This window comes from Scomber japonicus, chromosome 1 (assembly GCF_027409825.1).
Source record: "Scomber japonicus isolate fScoJap1 chromosome 1, fScoJap1.pri, whole genome shotgun sequence".
Taxonomy (NCBI): domain Eukaryota; kingdom Metazoa; phylum Chordata; class Actinopteri; order Scombriformes; family Scombridae; genus Scomber; species Scomber japonicus.
This window is the reverse complement of record NC_070578.1, coordinates 41113791-41130486: the sequence shown is the minus strand read 5'-3', so window position 1 is coordinate 41130486 and position 16696 is coordinate 41113791. Positions and strand designations below refer to the sequence as shown.

Genomic DNA, 16696 nt, shown 5'->3' with positions numbered 1-16696 from the left:
TTTTATATCTTCAGTCTAAAATCTATATTTTCTTATTGAAAGAACATCATCAAACAGTTATATAAAATAAAACTTGTAACAGCTCAGATAACTACAATGCTAAGACATTGAGTCCAACAGCATGCATCTACAGGGTTTCATTAATAGCAGCCACTATAGAAAACACAGCGTTGCCACAATGTTCTGGAGAGACATCAAACAACCTTTGTAATAATGAACAAACTAAATATTATACATTCACTGAATGAATATTAAACAGCATTTCAATTACGACAATACTTTAACGTGTCCACTGTGAATAGAAGGATATTTATATTTAATATATTTATAATCATATATTTAACGCTGTGGACAAATTTAGCAATTACACGCTTTGACTGCGTTGGCTACACTGGAATGTGAAGGGAGAAAACATTTTAGAGTCGGACGTGTTTTATGACAAACAGGTTTTTCTAGTTTTATGTTTGTTTCTCAACACTGTAGTGAGTCACATAAGAGATCCATACAACAAAGCAAGCTGAGTGAACTACTGTATGGAAACAAGGGAAGGACATTTGGCGACTCACAGAACTAAAAAAATGTTGTTGTTTTTTAAAAAAATGTTTGAACATCAGTTTCAAACATAATTTCCAAAGAAAGTGGAATGGAGATTTAATTAGTTCATTCTCTCTCATCATTCATCTCCTGCTCTGTCCACACAGGGGAGGGATGTGTGGTTGGAGGTGAACAGTCCTCTACAAAGCCCCTGAATTTTATGATTCATTTGGGGGCCCTAATCAAAATCTGCTGTAGGGCCCCTCAAACTGTTGTGTGTTTGGAGTGATTTACTCATTACCTTTTTTTCACTGAAAGTATTAAATGTAGCTATCTTCTCTTTAGGTTTAACTAAAACACATAACTTACCAGTATTATCAGTTTCTTTGGTGCCATAACCAGATTCTGCACCAGAAGTAGATGTGGTCGACAGACCTGCAGTGAAATAAAGAAATCAATTAAACATTTACTGAATCTTGAAAATGCAGATGTTTATCATTTCACCACTTTTATACTCATTAACAATAAGAGCTGTGTTTTCTGACACATGTGACTCCTTTCCAGCTATGCACTTAAATAGTTCTCCTGGAGAGGAGAATAAAGAGTAAGTTATTAATGTTAGGTCTTTAGTACAGAGGCTAAACTGGGCCTGTTTCTGTCTGAATATGTATTGTTCTGTTAAATGTATGACAACACCAGTGAACATTACAGTGCTATAGATAATATTAGATATATGGATAGATAATGGTTTTCCTGCTCTATATTTTTATTTTTGGACTGCACTAGAGCAGCTTTGCATGTTTCACATTTCAAAAAGCTCCTTGTTTCATTGGTCCTTTATGCAGTCCCTCAGTTCAGCCTCTGTCTCTTAACAGGCCGTTGTAGCTCCTGTCTCTTGAAGCCCCCTCCCAATGAGCCCACTGTGTCTCTGATTGGCCAGATTTCAGGAACATGCCAGGATGTATGATATATCTGATCAAATGATGAATGACATGTGTTTAGACACAAACTCCGTCAATAGTCACTACAGCTGTTAAAGTAGACTAACAGCTGATCCTTCATCAGAAACAGACATCACTTCACGTGACACTTAGGAGGAAATAACGTCTCATTTCTCTAAAATCATAGCTCTCCTCTCTCCTCTCGTGGCTTCCTTGCATCTCTCCATACTAACAGTGGGCGGGACTAAGACACAAGAGAGGTAAACGTGGATGAAATTTAAGAGAATTGAGAAGTACCCAAGTACTCCGGCCTAGAAAGGAACCCCATCGCCCCCAGGTGAAACCAATTTCCCTTGATGACAGTATACTACTATGACTTATTAACATTATTACACTACTTGTTATGAACCCAGAAATACAAGATATTGTGGCTAAGACTGATGTAAGAAGCTTATGCTCTCCTGGTTCCTGGTTTAATGCAGATTATCCCAAGATACAGGCATTAAAAATAAAGAATCTATAGTTCACATACCTTTATGTTCTTCAAGCCTCTTTTGTGTTTTCTCCTCAGATATCATAAGAGTCTCTGACTGACCCTTCGAGAAGTGACAATGCAAACACTGAGTAGGGAATAAAAGTTTTTTAACTATGCACAGTCTGCTTCATGTAACTTGAGACTTTATCAAAGGCTACATTCACACTGCAGGCCTTAATGCTCAATTCCAATTTTTTGTTTGGCTGTTCAAACGAGGAAGAGGAGAAAGAAAATGAATACTAAGACTGATGTTTTTATGTGGAGCATTAGCTGTGTGTTGCTCCAGAATAACGTCAAAGTCGCATTAAATGTGACCTGACTGTCAAGATTGCTGTCGCATTCAAAAAAATCTGATATGTATCAGATTCAGTTCCACATCTGAAAGTGTCCTGAATAAGATTTGGAAATATCAGATTCAATGCGACTTGTGCTGTTCACATTGTCAGAAACTAATCAGATATGATTCACATTCGAGAGAACAAATCGGTTTCAGGTCACTTTTAACTGCAGTGTGAAAGTCGCCTTAGTCAAGTAACTGTGTTCTCCACCTGTGATGTGAGGAACTTCTGTGTCCTGCAGGAGAGGAAAGGTTTGTCCAGTATGATGCTGACTGAGGGTCTCTGTGTGGGATCGTGTTTCAACAGCTGAGCCAAGAGGGAACACAGTTCTTGGGAGTAGTGATCAGACACAGGAGGGTATGAGCCACTGATGAGTTTCTGTTCTAGGTCCATCTTACTGCAATCCTTAAATTGAGAGGAAACATATTTAGATATAACCACTGCAGAAAAAAAGTTAGAAAAGAAGAGACCCATTCTTCCTTGGTAACATTTAGACATACTGGGAAGAGATCTAAATCAGTTGTGAGAACATCGCATGCTGTATAAAATACATTAAATCTACATAAAGTAATAAACAGCTCACACTCAGGATACTTACTGCAGGCTTTAGAGTGCACATTTCATGCAGGACACAACCTACGGCCCAAATATCACTGCAGAGGGAGAGAAAGTCAGAGGAGAGAGCAGACAAACAGGCTGAGATCAGTTATGAAGGCAGCTTTATATTTATTCAATAAGTCACTTTAAGATGAAGAAAAAAGGGTTTCATTGCTGAGAAAAGTGGACATATTTTAAAACACAACATGTCAGACTTTATCGGTTATTAAACAATTAAGACTTATTTTCATTATTGTTCCTGCAGTTCTGCTTGATTTACTTCATTCAATAAGCTAAAGTGGATTAGTTTAACATGACATCAATACTACAGTAACTTCCTGCTGTAGATATACATAAGCATTTTCGTTCAGTAAAGAGGAGACACAATTTGCTTTAAGATCAGAGTGCAACTGTGATTCAATAGCTGTGTTAATGTTCGATATTCTGTGTTCAACAGTGTGATGGGACAGTTTGTCGTTTTCGGGAGACATTGTATAGTGTTTTAGCTTGTGCAATGTTCCAAGCCAGTTGATACGATGCAAGCGATACAGTCTGTGAGTGCCTCGTAAATTTTGTGCTTGCAAAGTTCAGTTCCTTTTTGGAAATTCCTGGTCGATGTTAGCATGGAGTGAACTGAAGTGGCGCTGAAGATTTGAAGCCTTGAAATGCGCTAATGATGCCTGACGTATAAGGCAGGGTGGCTCGCCATTACGTTCAACAAAAAAAGTAAACTCTCCCACTCTGTTAAAAACCTCCTGTGTTCATCTTCATATTTTCGTTTTGCTGTGCATTCTGTCCCTGCCATTTTCAGAGCGAACAAATTGTTTACTCAACAATAAGGTTTTCCCTCCTGAAAATTCGGGTCAAACACGCATTAGCATGAAATTAAATATAGAAGATAAGCGAACATGCATACATACACATTAAAGAAAACCCCACAAACACAAATTCAATATAAATGTAAGAGCTGCATGAAACCAGGCAAAGAGCTGCATGCGGCTCGGCAGCCACAGGTTGTCCAGGCCTGATTTACACTATAAATGAGACAAAAAAACTATGCATCAAGTTCATACCTTTTGTTGTTGTATGGTTTGTTCTTACAGACCTCTGGTGAAAAGTAAAGTGGTGTTCCTATGCCTGTTGTTGCCAGTTCTTCAATGCTGGAAATAAGATAAGAATGGAAAGCAGACTGTATTATGAAAATAATAATAATAATGATAATACATTTTACATTTCGTTTCCATTTGAATCTTTGCTCTATAGAGATCTGCAGATCCAGTCAGATGACATTTTACAAACCTGTTCAGCACTCTTGCAACTCCAAAGTCTCCAAGCTGTACAGTCCCATCTTTAGTCAAAAATATGTTCTATGTAGAAATCATAAAAGACATAATGTCATTATCATGAGGCTATAAAATACAAATAAAAATGCATCATCACTGAGGAAAGGTCATGTGATGTATGAACTAATACCTTTGGTTTAATGTCTCTGTGGAGGATGTTTTTATCATGGATGTGTTTTAGTGCCAGACAAATCTGCACAAACCAGTCCAGGATCTAAGAAAGACAGGAACATAAAGACACACTTAAAGTATCAACTTGAACTTTTTATGTATAGATAATCAATCAGTGTTTCCCCTATGTACATTCGACAGCGGTGCCGCTGCTGAATTCGCAGTGCCGCTGCAAAAATAACTGTGCTTGAAGTAACTTGACGTTAACTATGTTGATCACTTGCTCGATTTCATTAGAAGTTGCTAGTTAACCATATAACTTCAAGGTCAAGGTAACTTCGCTTTTGGCTTCGGTGTAAACTCAGCTTCAAAAAAGCCAAAGAAATAAAATAAAAACATTTAGAAGGGTGTAAATACAGTAGTATAGTAGCTTACTTGCTGTTCTGAGAAATGTTTTCCTTTCTGAGATTTGATCTTCTTGGAGAGGTCTCCACCTTCACAGTAGTCCATCACTATATACAGACAGTCCCCCTCTAAAAGATTTTATACAGCATAAGGAACATGCATGCAGACATGTGTGCATCAAGATTCAAGATTCAATTTTATTATCATTCACTAGAGCATACGAGATGCAAAGAGAACGAAATTACAAGCAAAGCTCATAGATGACCTCTGCGATTCTTAAACCTTACAGCTAAGATCATTTATACCTTCAAAAGATTCCTTATACTGGACAATGTTGGGATGACTCATTTTGGAAAGAACTTCAACTTCTTGTTGAGCTTTCTGCCTCTCTGCAGTAATAATCTGTCAAAGTGAAAGAGACAGAAAATAATGTGAAAGAGTAAAGGAGTAAAGGAGAGCTCATATGAACACTGAAATAGTGGAATATTATACATATGGTGCTTACTCTAGATATGAAAATCTCCTTGATGACATATTGTTGTCCATCCTCTTTGGATTTGATGAGGATGGTTGTTCCAAATCCACCTTTAGCAATTATCTTCACCGTTTCATACTTATCCATGTTAGTGGAAGGACTGTCACCACGTGTTTGTTCTGCAGAGACACAGATAGCTGATTACAGACAAATGTAGTGAATTTAAATACAGTAAATAACAAACTCTGAGTTACATTTTTAAAGCTGCACTATTCAATGTTTCTGTGATGACATCACTGCCATGTGAAAAAGGTCACTTATCATATTAATGCTTTTTGTGGTGTTCTGTTATTTTTAAACAGTTAAGTCAAAATCCTGAGTAGAATGTACTGTATATCTAAATGTGTCCTGGCTTTGGACATGAAATATTTATCATCAAAATGAAGCTGTAATGTAATTGCCCAGCATCTCTCCAGTAATGATAACTTAATTTTGATGTTGTGTGACTGATATTTGACTCAGGTCTCATGAATGAAAGACAGAGACCCACAGACGAGGGACTGTGGTTAACTTCTCTCGTTTGCTTACATGAGTAAACCCAGTTCATCACTTACTGTTCATCATGTTTCTGGTTTATGTCCTGTAGTTTAACTACCAAACTAAAACACAATTTTATAAGTTTATTGTTTTATTTGTGCATTTGTGTGATAAAGGATTTGTCCAAGTTGTGTGTTTAGTGTTTTTATTAGCAATATGTTATCATTTGTGATAATTTAATTCTTTATTTAATTTATATGTATATACTTGAATTGCTTTTATTCTTTGTAATTAATGTTTGGTATTTATGATTATATATAATTTTGGTATTTATAAACCATGTATCTATATGGTGGTGGAGGGGGAAAACTTTACAGTGCTGCATACTGCATATTATGATAATTCATACTTAAAAGTAGAACTGAAGTGACTTTCATTAAATTATGATTACTTAAAACATTTCAAAATGATCCTGCATTGTTTCACATTTTGTGACTTTCAGTCCTCGTGAACACAATATCATGTATCGTCACAACCTTAATAAATATATTTAAAAACATATTTAAAAGTAGCTTGAAAGCAGTGTTGCTTTATTTTATATATTTACTTATATTTACTTTAAGTTGTTGTTGTTAAGATAAGTTGTCTCATTATTGCACATTGAGTTTGGTTGTAATAAGATGATTCTCAGTACAGTTCATGACACAGTGGTCAGTTCAGTGATGGTTCTTGGATAAAAGCTGTCCTTCAGTCTGGAGATGTGAGCTTTGAGTGCTCTATAGCGACTCCCAGAGGCTAACAGAGAGAACAGGTGATGATGGGTTGGGTCACATCTTTCAGGATGTTGTTAGCTCTACGGAGGCAGCGGCTCCTAAAGATGTCCTCCAGAGAGGGCAGGGTGAGTCCAATTATATTTCTTTTTTGTCAAGTTTCATTAAAGGTTTGGAGTGAGATTACATCTGTTAGGACTGGAGCGACTCCAAAATGTGTCCCCAGCGCAGCCCCAACCAGTTCTCCCAATTATTTTTACGACTTAAAAACCCATTCAATTTTTCATACTGTTCATAACTGACCAGCTCAAATAGAAATCAAAATAATGGGTTAATCCAATAAAAGATAAATTCAGATAAATTAAATACATTGTTTTATCTATACATTTAAAAACAAATGCATCAATAAGAAAAAGTCGTTTGGCCCCAAATGAGCCTCTTAACCTTCACACACTGTTCATATTCAGACTCTTCACAGTATCCTGGTATAATAACAAACTGTTCATGAATACCTCATCATCAGCCACATATAAACAGATTAATCCTTAATGAAGCTTTCAGAGAGCAGAGAGTTTATTATCCAGTTATTACACTTTGTGTTTATGGAGAAAAAACATGAATTGTATTAAATGTGAAGAATGTAACAGTAGACCTATTTTTTTTATTATTAATAAACGGGTCAAATCAGCTGCACACAAATGTTTTTAAGAAGTTGAAATATTTCCAAAGTAAAAAGAAAAAAGCATTTAAGTTGTTTTTACAGCTCTCAAATGTGAAAATGAAGAGTATGTTAGGGTTTAACAGCAGTGCTCAACGTGTGTGTGTGCGCGCGCCGCATTTCTGCTTATAAATGATATTGTGTGTGTCAGATATTGATGCCTTGATGACAGAGGTTATACTTTAAACGCAGTTGTTTGGGTAGATAAAGGCTACACAGACTCGGTATGAGAACGTGTTTGCATTGGGAATTTTTTAATTTTTTTTAATTTTGTTTTTTTACAGTATTTTCCTAATTTACCCAGCAACAAGAAATACTATTTTCTGATTGGCTGGTAGGTCGCTGACTCAGGAACGGGTATGAACTCAACAGAAAAATCCACCTACACCTCGCTGTTCATTTCTGTATATTATATATTAATTTCTGTACAATATTAATGTCTGTGTGGTGAACTTTATCACTTCTCGGTCAGAAATGTGAGCTGCTTTAAATGCGTCTCAAGGTCAATGCGTGAGACTTGAAAGCTTTGTGGTTCATATATCCTGTAATTATACATTTTACTTTCTGAATCAAGCAATCTGTGAAAGTTACTTACATGTTCTTGTTCCTGATCAGTCTGGTTTTCTTCTCTGCAGCTTCAGTTTTCTCTCACGCTGCTCTCTTTGGTGCTGATCATCAACTTAAGTTTCTTTTTCTTTATCTTTACAACAACATGGCGACATAATACTCTCTCTTCCTCTTCCTCTTCCTGACTCTCTCTCTCTCTCTCTCTCTCTCTCTCTCTCTCTCTCTCTCTCTCTCTCTCTCTACTTCTTCTTCCTCATTGTGTATCAGCAGTGTAGAGGCTACTAGGTGTATTACTGCCCTGAGCAGGTTAAAAGTTTATGTTTCTTAGTCCCACCTCATATTTTCTCATATAATTCTGTGTCATGCAGGAACTTCAACACTGCTTTTATAATCAACTGGTGGTTCTCATTATGGACAAGAACAGATTGAACAGAAAATACCTCTATTCCCAGATCTGACTGTCTGTCCAACTGTTTCTGTACATCCACACCCACACAGCCTGGTGGGATGATTTACTATGTTATGTAGACACTGATTTCATCACGTTTTAACAGAGTCTCTTCTGGTACCATAACTACAATGCAACCACAAAACACTCTTAACCTGGGGTTGAAAAGAGAAATAGCGCCTCCCTTTGGTGTCATCTGCCATAGCCTCTTCCACTCTCTCATCATACTCTCCTTCATCGTTTCCCTCAACTCCTCCCATCCCAGTGGTACATTTACATCTGTTTCATTATTATTTAACACACTTCAGATTGGCATGATTAAAGTCTCCAGCAGTTATGAAGACAGCATTGGGATATACTATGTTGTTTATTAATACAGGGCTCTCAAGTTTCATGGAACATTTGGAGTGAGATTCAGAGCCTGTTCCCTTTCTGTTCCTGTGAGTTGTTAACTGATAGGATCAATGTTCAGTTCATCTGAGAGAGGACAGGATCTTCCTACAGCGGTCAAATTTCCTGGTTTGTTTTCATGACAAGTCAGCAACTGTAAAGTTTCATGGTAGGATGGATATTCTTTTGTTTTTCATTCACTCTATGTAATTACTTCTGCTAAGATGTTTCGGTTTTGACTGTTTTGAAATAAAAAGGAACAAGACAATCAATCAATCTCAATCAATCTTTATTTATATAGCACAAATCACAACAAAAGTCATCTCAAGGCACTTTACACATAGAGCACGTCTAAACTTTACTCTTGAACTCTCTTTAATGATCCTATGTTTAATTATTGTAAGAGTGAAATTATGTTGTAGACTTAGTTGCGTACACAAGTTTAACTATAACTGAGCAAACATAAGGCTACTTTATGAACAAAAAAAATTAAATTCAGGAAAATAACTTCATTTATTTTTATATTATTTGTTCATGTATATATGAGAGTATGTTCAAATATGTGAAGCAGAGTGTAGATATATCAACCGTTTAATAGATAAAAGCTGCTCATTCATGCTGATTTTAACTGGGATAAACCTTCCTGCTGTTACTGTTAGATTCCACACGGTGGCAGCAGAAGACCCTAAATACACAGAGATATATACTGTACTCACTGGCCTCTTCATTAGGAACACCTGTGCAATGTAATGCAATCCAATACAACAGCTCTGTTTTTAATTCTACTTCTTTAAAGATAATACATTTTCAGTTTTTGTAAACATTTTCAAAAAAGTAACAATTCTACTTGATGTTTATTACTGAGGTCATAGTGGGTGATGGTGGTGTACTGAAGTGAATTATATTGACTGGTGTTCCTAATATTTTAACCCCCTCATGTTAATGGAGTGGACAAAATATTAGGAATACCATTTGATGTGTTGAAAAGTACATAGAAGGTTATAATATTGTAACCCCCATACATTGAACACATTAAGCTATTGTTTGAGTCCATTTGTTTATAGTTGTTTACATTAGTGTACTGTTGCACCCAATGTGACTCTTGTCGTGTATTGAGATTCACAGCCAGCTAAACTCTCCCTTGCATCATATCCTCCAAGGAACAGGCAGGTGTTGTTGTAGGTTAGGATTTATTACAAGAAAGTGTGAAACTGAAATGGACATATAAAAATACAGAAAGACATTCATTAATAAACAATATAGAATAGCTTGTCATATATGAAAGTTAGCTTATCATGGCTCATTCATTAATACACAATTCAGAATAGCTTGTCATATATACAAGTTAGCTTATCATGGCTAGGAGGACCAATCTAATCTCTATCTGTAGATCTACATGTAAGTATTCAAAGGTGGCTCAAATTATTATGATACTGAATATGACAGAACTAATCAGGTAAGTAATGAGGTAAGTAACACATTAGTCATTGAACTCAAACTAAACAACACAGTATATTACATCAACGGTCAATTCAACGGTCTCGTGAAGGCTGAAATCTACCGTAATACTGCATCAACGGTCATACGTGCCAACAAAGTTACTCAAATACGTTGCGAATATGTCACAATAATTAACAGTATACATTCAAATAATTATCTATAACATGTTCACTTACTTATATTTCCACTAAAAGGGCTAGTAACAAATATAACTAACTTAATAACTTCATATACAGACGGAGCATTTTTCCCGTTGCCATGACACTACCAAGCAACTTCTTGTTACGTCACTTCCTGCCTGCTATTGGCTGAAGCTGATAAACGATAAAAAGAACTATGCCCCCTAGTGGCCTGGGAGTTCTAGCAGTAAATACACAGTTTCAATATAAGTAGACATAAGAAACTTGCAGTTATAGTTTTAATCTTAATTTATTTCCTATATATATATAGATTCATATGTAACTGTAATTAACTTAAATTTAACAGATATTCAGTCCAATTCAGTGTTAATGTTATTGTTGCAGTTTCACTAAACGTCCAGCGGGTGGCGGTAAACATCTGTAGAGAGAGAGAAGGAGGTAGTGTGAAATATAACGAGCAAGAGAAAAAGGACAAACTTGTTATAATTGTTGAACTTCGATGTTAAAGTTGTCGAGAAGAGACTTACCTTGTTTTAGGATGTTGTTGTTTGCCAGAGGATGAAGGAGGATCGCTATTAGATGTGTTTTTGATGACAAATTGTCCGGTGAGTGTGTTTTTCTTTCCAGTGATAAATTAAGAAACTGATGTTAGCTAATGCTCACTTCATGATTGTGGGTGTAAAACTAAAACAGAGGCACTGTAAACATGTATGAGATGTGAGATACTATTGCTGGCAGACATTATTGCCTCGTGAAATGTATTTATTATCCACCACAGATGAACTGGTATCCCACTACAATGATGGACTTCATGGACTGCTCAATACTCTGGCACCTCTGAAAAATAGGTCTGTCTCTTTTACCCACTCTGCTCCTTGGTTTACACCAGCCCTACGCCAGCTCAAAACTAAAGGACGTCGTTTGGAGCGCCTTTATATTAAAACCGGCCTGGCAGTTCACAAAGAAATGTACTACAACCACATACTCCAATACAAGGATGCTCTTTCCTCAGCCAAGACCACATACTACAGAACCTTAATCAGGACAGCTGATGGGAACACTAGAGCCCTATTCTCAACTCTCAACAACATTCTGAAACCACCTGATGCTCTACCACCTCATCTACTCACAGTTACACAGTGTGATACCTTCATGACCTTCTTCAATGCCAAAATTGAAAATATCCACCGGACACTGACTGCTACTAAAAACTCTGCATCCTCTCTGCACTCTTGGTCTACATCTTCCTTCAGCTCTCCGCTCACCAGCTTCATACTGCCAACTGTCTCTGAAATAAGTGGTCTCATTCATAAAGCCAAGTCATCTACCTGCCAGTTAGACCCACTACCTACCCACCTGGTCAAAAGCTGCCTACCTGCCCTGTCTGCGTTAATAACTGACATCATTCATTCCTCACTGACTTCTGGTGTTGTTCCATCATCACTAAAGACTGCTGCAATAACACCAACACTCAAGAAACCTGGCGCCGATCCAAATGACTTGAACAACTTCCGTCCCATCTCTAACTTGCCATTTCTCTCCAAAATACTTGAAAGAACGGTTGCAGCTCAGATCCACACCCATCTGTCTGACAACAACCTTTATGAACAATTTCAGTCTAGTTTCTGTCCCCTCCACAGCACCGAGACAGCCCTAGTGAAAATCACCAACGACCTCCTGATGGCATCTGACTCTGGACTTCTCTCCATTCTGGTTCTCCTCGACCTAAGTGCAGCCTTTGACACCGTTTCTCATGAAATCCTCCTGGACAGATTAGCCTCCATTGGAATCACTGACATCCCACTGGCTTGGTTCACATCATATCTCTCTGACCGCACTCAGTTTGTTCAAATCAAAAACCTGAGATCTGGCTCCTCTCCAGTCTCTAGTGGTGTTCCCCAGGGCTCTGTCCTTGGCCCCCTCCTGTTCATTATTTATCTTCTGCCTCTTGGACACATTCTCAGGAAATTTGACATACAATTCCACTGTTACGCTGATGATACCCAACTCTATCTTTCCACTAAGCCTACTTCCACTCTGCCACCCACAGCTCTATCCGACTGCTTACTGGAAATTAAATCATGGCTCTCACTAAATTTTCTTAAACTTAACGGCGAAAAAACTGAGGTCCTCCTCATTGGTACCAGATCAACCCTAGCAACACTCAACACTTTCTCCATGTCCATCGACAATACCACTGTTCCTCCATCCCCTCAAGTAAAGAGCCTGGGTGTCATCCTGGACAGCACACTATCGTTTGAAGCCCACATCAATAGCGTTACTCGGTCTGCATACTTCCATCTACGTAACATCAACCGTCTCCGTCCCTCACTTTCACCAACCTGCACCGCTATCCTGGTAAACACCCTGATCACATCTCGTCTGGACTACTGTAACTCTCTCCTCTTTGGTCTTCCGCGGAAATCTCTCCACAAACTCCAACTTGTACAGAACGCAGCCGGTCGTATCATAACTAGAACTCCCTTTATTGAACACATCACTCCTGCTCTGCAGCAACTTCACTGGCTCCCTATCAAATCCCGCATTGACTTTAAGATTCTACTCCTCACATTCAAGATCCTTCACAACCTGGCACCATCATATCTCTCTGAACTTATCCACATCTACACACCTTCTCGAACTCTCCGATCCTCCTCTGCTAACCAGCTCTTCACTCCATCTGCCAACTTAACCACCATGGGGTCAAGAGCTTTCAGCCGATCTGCCCCCCGCCTATGGAACTCTCTCCCGCCTGACATTCGCACTTCAGACTCTGTCTCTACCTTTAAATCCCGCCTGAAAACACACCTTTTCAGAGTGGCCTACTCTATCTCCCTTTAACTATGCAAATCTTCATTCTTGTTTATTATTATATTAATGCACTTTGAAGTCACGTTCATATTTATTTTTATTTTTATTTATCTATTTTATTTATTTTCTGTCTTTATTCTTTATCTCTGCACTAAATGTCACCTGATTTATATTGTTTGATGTACTGTTTTTGTGTTATGTGTGCCTTGTAAGGTGACCTTGAGTGCTTTGAAAGGCGCCTTTAAATAAAATGCATTATTATTATTATTATTATTATTATTTCATTTGTGGGCATGTTTGTTATGCTCTGTTTGTAACATTGAAGTCAGCAATAAGCTCAGAAAAGGGTAGAAATAACCATAAGATATTGATATGAATCTACATACTATAATTAATGAATAACTTGATATTAACTGAGGTATTGTTCTGTATCTTCAGAGAGCTGGAGGTAAAACAGCGACCCCTGCTGTCCGTGTGGGAGAGTCTGAGCTAGGACGCTGCTGGACTTGGATGTTCTGGATCTTCACTTGGATGTCAGATAAGTTTAAGCAAAATAAAAGAACAATAACTGAACTGAAACTACATAGTCAACTGAATAAAAGTAAACTTACTGACTTGACTGAACTGAAATATACTTTCAAAGAAAAAAAACAACAATTAGCAACTGAGGAATAAATAAAGGAGGAAGATAAACTGAATGTGACACTACCTGGATAACAAAAAGAATTGAAAGGTGGATAATTTAATTTCATTCATCTCTTTATTTTTGGTTTATATTTGAAAAGCTTTGGAAAATGGATATATTTCAGTTTTTCAAATATAGATTAACATACAAAATGGTAAAATTAAAAATTGAAGTAGTGTTTTATCATCCACCTTAATGGGTCTACATGTGAGATATTTATGTAGCTATTCAGTTGATACTTAGCCTGTCTCAATACAAGTGTTGTTAGAATATGTTGGACAAACAGAGAGTCTCAAACAACAAATGTCAAAATATAAAACAGGAATTTTCCTACATCGAAAAGCACAATGAGACAGACTCAAACTTAAACTGACACATGAGTCAATAAGTGATAGAGACAAACAGAGAGTCGGGAGTCAGGTAAACTGCTGAATATCAGTTATGTTTAACAATAATAAGGGACTGACAGGACAAACACTTTTACTTTAACATACAGATCTTTAAATATATTCTCATCTTGTTACATCTAACACAGTTATTTATATATGTAGATTAGATAGACTGTGCTGTCTCACTGTGCTGATTACAGACACTCTTATGAATATGACCTCCTAATTTCCCATTTAAAAAGCTGAACTGGAGATTTGACACTTGTGCCCTCATGTGGTAGAAGGCTGAACTGCTCAGCATTGTATCACTATGACTTTGCTGTGTTTACTGTGTGCTTTTCAAATGGTGACGTGGTGCTGAAGTATTTATTCATACAACAGAAAGCCTTTAATCTTCTGCATTGTTCAATAATATACGTAAGTGGCAAATGATCAGAGCATGTACTGATATCCACTGGCTGAGTTTGTTAAAGAACTGGTCCACCCAAAACCTTTTAAGAGGGGCTGTGTGAGTGACAGAGAGACGCAGGGAGAGCAGAGAAAGGAAATGCAGCTTAACGAATACGATGCATATTTTTTAAATAGCGGTAAAAAAAATAATTAATAACGAAATGCAATATGTGGCGGCCGGCGTTGAATCTGTGGCGCACCGCCACGAATTAGTCTATGTGTGGGAAACACTGTGTAGTATTTCTGCTGCTAGCCCAATTCAATGAAGATTAATGGGATTTAATTTGTGGAGGTCTTGGCATTAAAAACAGCAGTATGTTTTTTTCTAGAAAGTGTGACTGTTACTGTGAATAATCCAGAGAAAATGCTGCAAAAAATGTCAAATTTGTTAAGTTGAAAGTTTCAGAATATGTTGGAACATCATTTTTAGAAAGACATGAAACTGTCTTTTAAATATTGCTTTTTATTGCATCTCCACTGTAATGGGGTGGTGGCTGAAATCCCCGTGACAGATATCTCAAAAACTGAAAAATAGAGAGCTATTCAAGCATGTAAGAATAACCCTCTAAATACTTGTATACCACTCTGTAAATCATACTTTCTAACATTGTGTCTTAATTTTACACAATTTAAATCTGAACATGTTCTGAGTCTGCAGTGTTGATTAATAATGGATAACTGCTGTTGACACTGTTGTCCCATAATGCAATGCACAATGGAAATAAAGCATCTACTGACAGCTGGTAAAGATTGACACCATTGTTGTCAGTAGTGCAGTGGCTTTAAAACATAAAACTAAAGTAATACATTTGTAGAATCAGACTTTATACATTATTATACTTTGTAGTCTTATTTATGAAATTAGTAATTGGTAACATGAAACATATTTTAAAAACATGATGTTTGTAGATACAGCATATTATCACTATCACTTGTAAAACATGTAAAAAGAAGAATAAAGAAACACCGACAAAGCTCAACTTCTTTGTATCTTGTTTAATTCATTGTGTCTGAAAACATGTAAGTCAGAAGTTCAACATGATCAACAGACCAGAAGATGCCACATTATTCCCACAGTTGGCTTGTTTAGACAATATTTAAATATAAAGACTTCTTATTCACTAACTTTCATCAAACACACATCAAAAGATCAAATGTTTAGCATGTTCCTATTAGAAATGAAACTGTAAATCATCATTATATTTAACTTGTCATGTACGTAGTTGTACTCATTAAAAAGTAAAATGTAAAATATAAAGAAATGATACAACAAAACTGTTTTCTGTCAAAAAATAATGAAAAAAGTTAAAAATGTTAAAGAATAAAACTGTAAAAAGTAAAATAAATGTAAATGTAAAAAATGTCATTACATAGCCTTTAAATGTTATACTGTAGGCCTTCATCATCATCATCATCATCATAATCATCTTTAGCACATGTCATTATGTACTTAGTTGTGTTAAAAGATGAATATAATAAAATCTTTGTACTCATTAAAAAGTGAAATGATACAGTAAAACAATAATAATGTTCTTAAAAGATAAAAACAGTTTTGTGGTGTTTAACTTGACTTGTTCAACATCATCATCATCATCTGTCACAAATAATGAAAAAAGTTCCACATTAAAACATGAAAGGATGTCTCAGTATTTGTTCATGAATCAAAAAGTAATTTACATCAACATGAACACATTTGAACTGATGACAATTAATTTACTCTGCAAGAAAACATGAATAACTTCTTCACTGTAGCATTTTATGATTAGTAAGAAATGTTAAAGAATAAAACTATAATGTAAATAATAATATATGTAATGTAATAATATAAATGTAAAAAGTAGTAAAATGTAATAAAACAGCATCTCAATACATGGCCTTTAAACTACATACTGTAGGCCTTCATCATCATCATCATCATCATCATCACACTGGTTACTGTTCACATAGCTATGCCTCATAATAAAAAAAGAATAAAAACCCAAAATATATTAAATCATGACCCTTTGTCATGT

General features: G+C 36.4%; 1 protein-coding gene across 1 annotated transcript in view; it reads right to left on the bottom strand.

Annotated features, from left to right (window-relative positions):
- Window positions 1–1642: 1642 nt before the first annotated feature.
- LOC128369909 (serine/threonine-protein kinase Nek1-like) overlaps window positions 1643–16696 on the bottom strand; it is a 45157-nt gene continuing 30103 nt past the window's right edge. The window contains exons 3-12 of the mRNA XM_053330930.1: window positions 5310–5458; window positions 5110–5206; window positions 4835–4932; window positions 4419–4502; window positions 4245–4312; window positions 4019–4105; window positions 2911–3001; window positions 2559–2726; window positions 2008–2071; window positions 1643–1719 (exon numbers count right to left, since the gene is read on the bottom strand). Of these exons, the coding sequence (XP_053186905.1) occupies window positions 1643–1719; window positions 2008–2071; window positions 2559–2726; window positions 2911–3001; window positions 4019–4105; window positions 4245–4312; window positions 4419–4502; window positions 4835–4932; window positions 5110–5206; window positions 5310–5426 (951 nt within the window). The 5' untranslated portion in view covers window positions 5427–5458. The remainder of the gene's footprint in view (window positions 1720–2007; window positions 2072–2558; window positions 2727–2910; window positions 3002–4018; window positions 4106–4244; window positions 4313–4418; window positions 4503–4834; window positions 4933–5109; window positions 5207–5309; window positions 5459–16696) is intronic.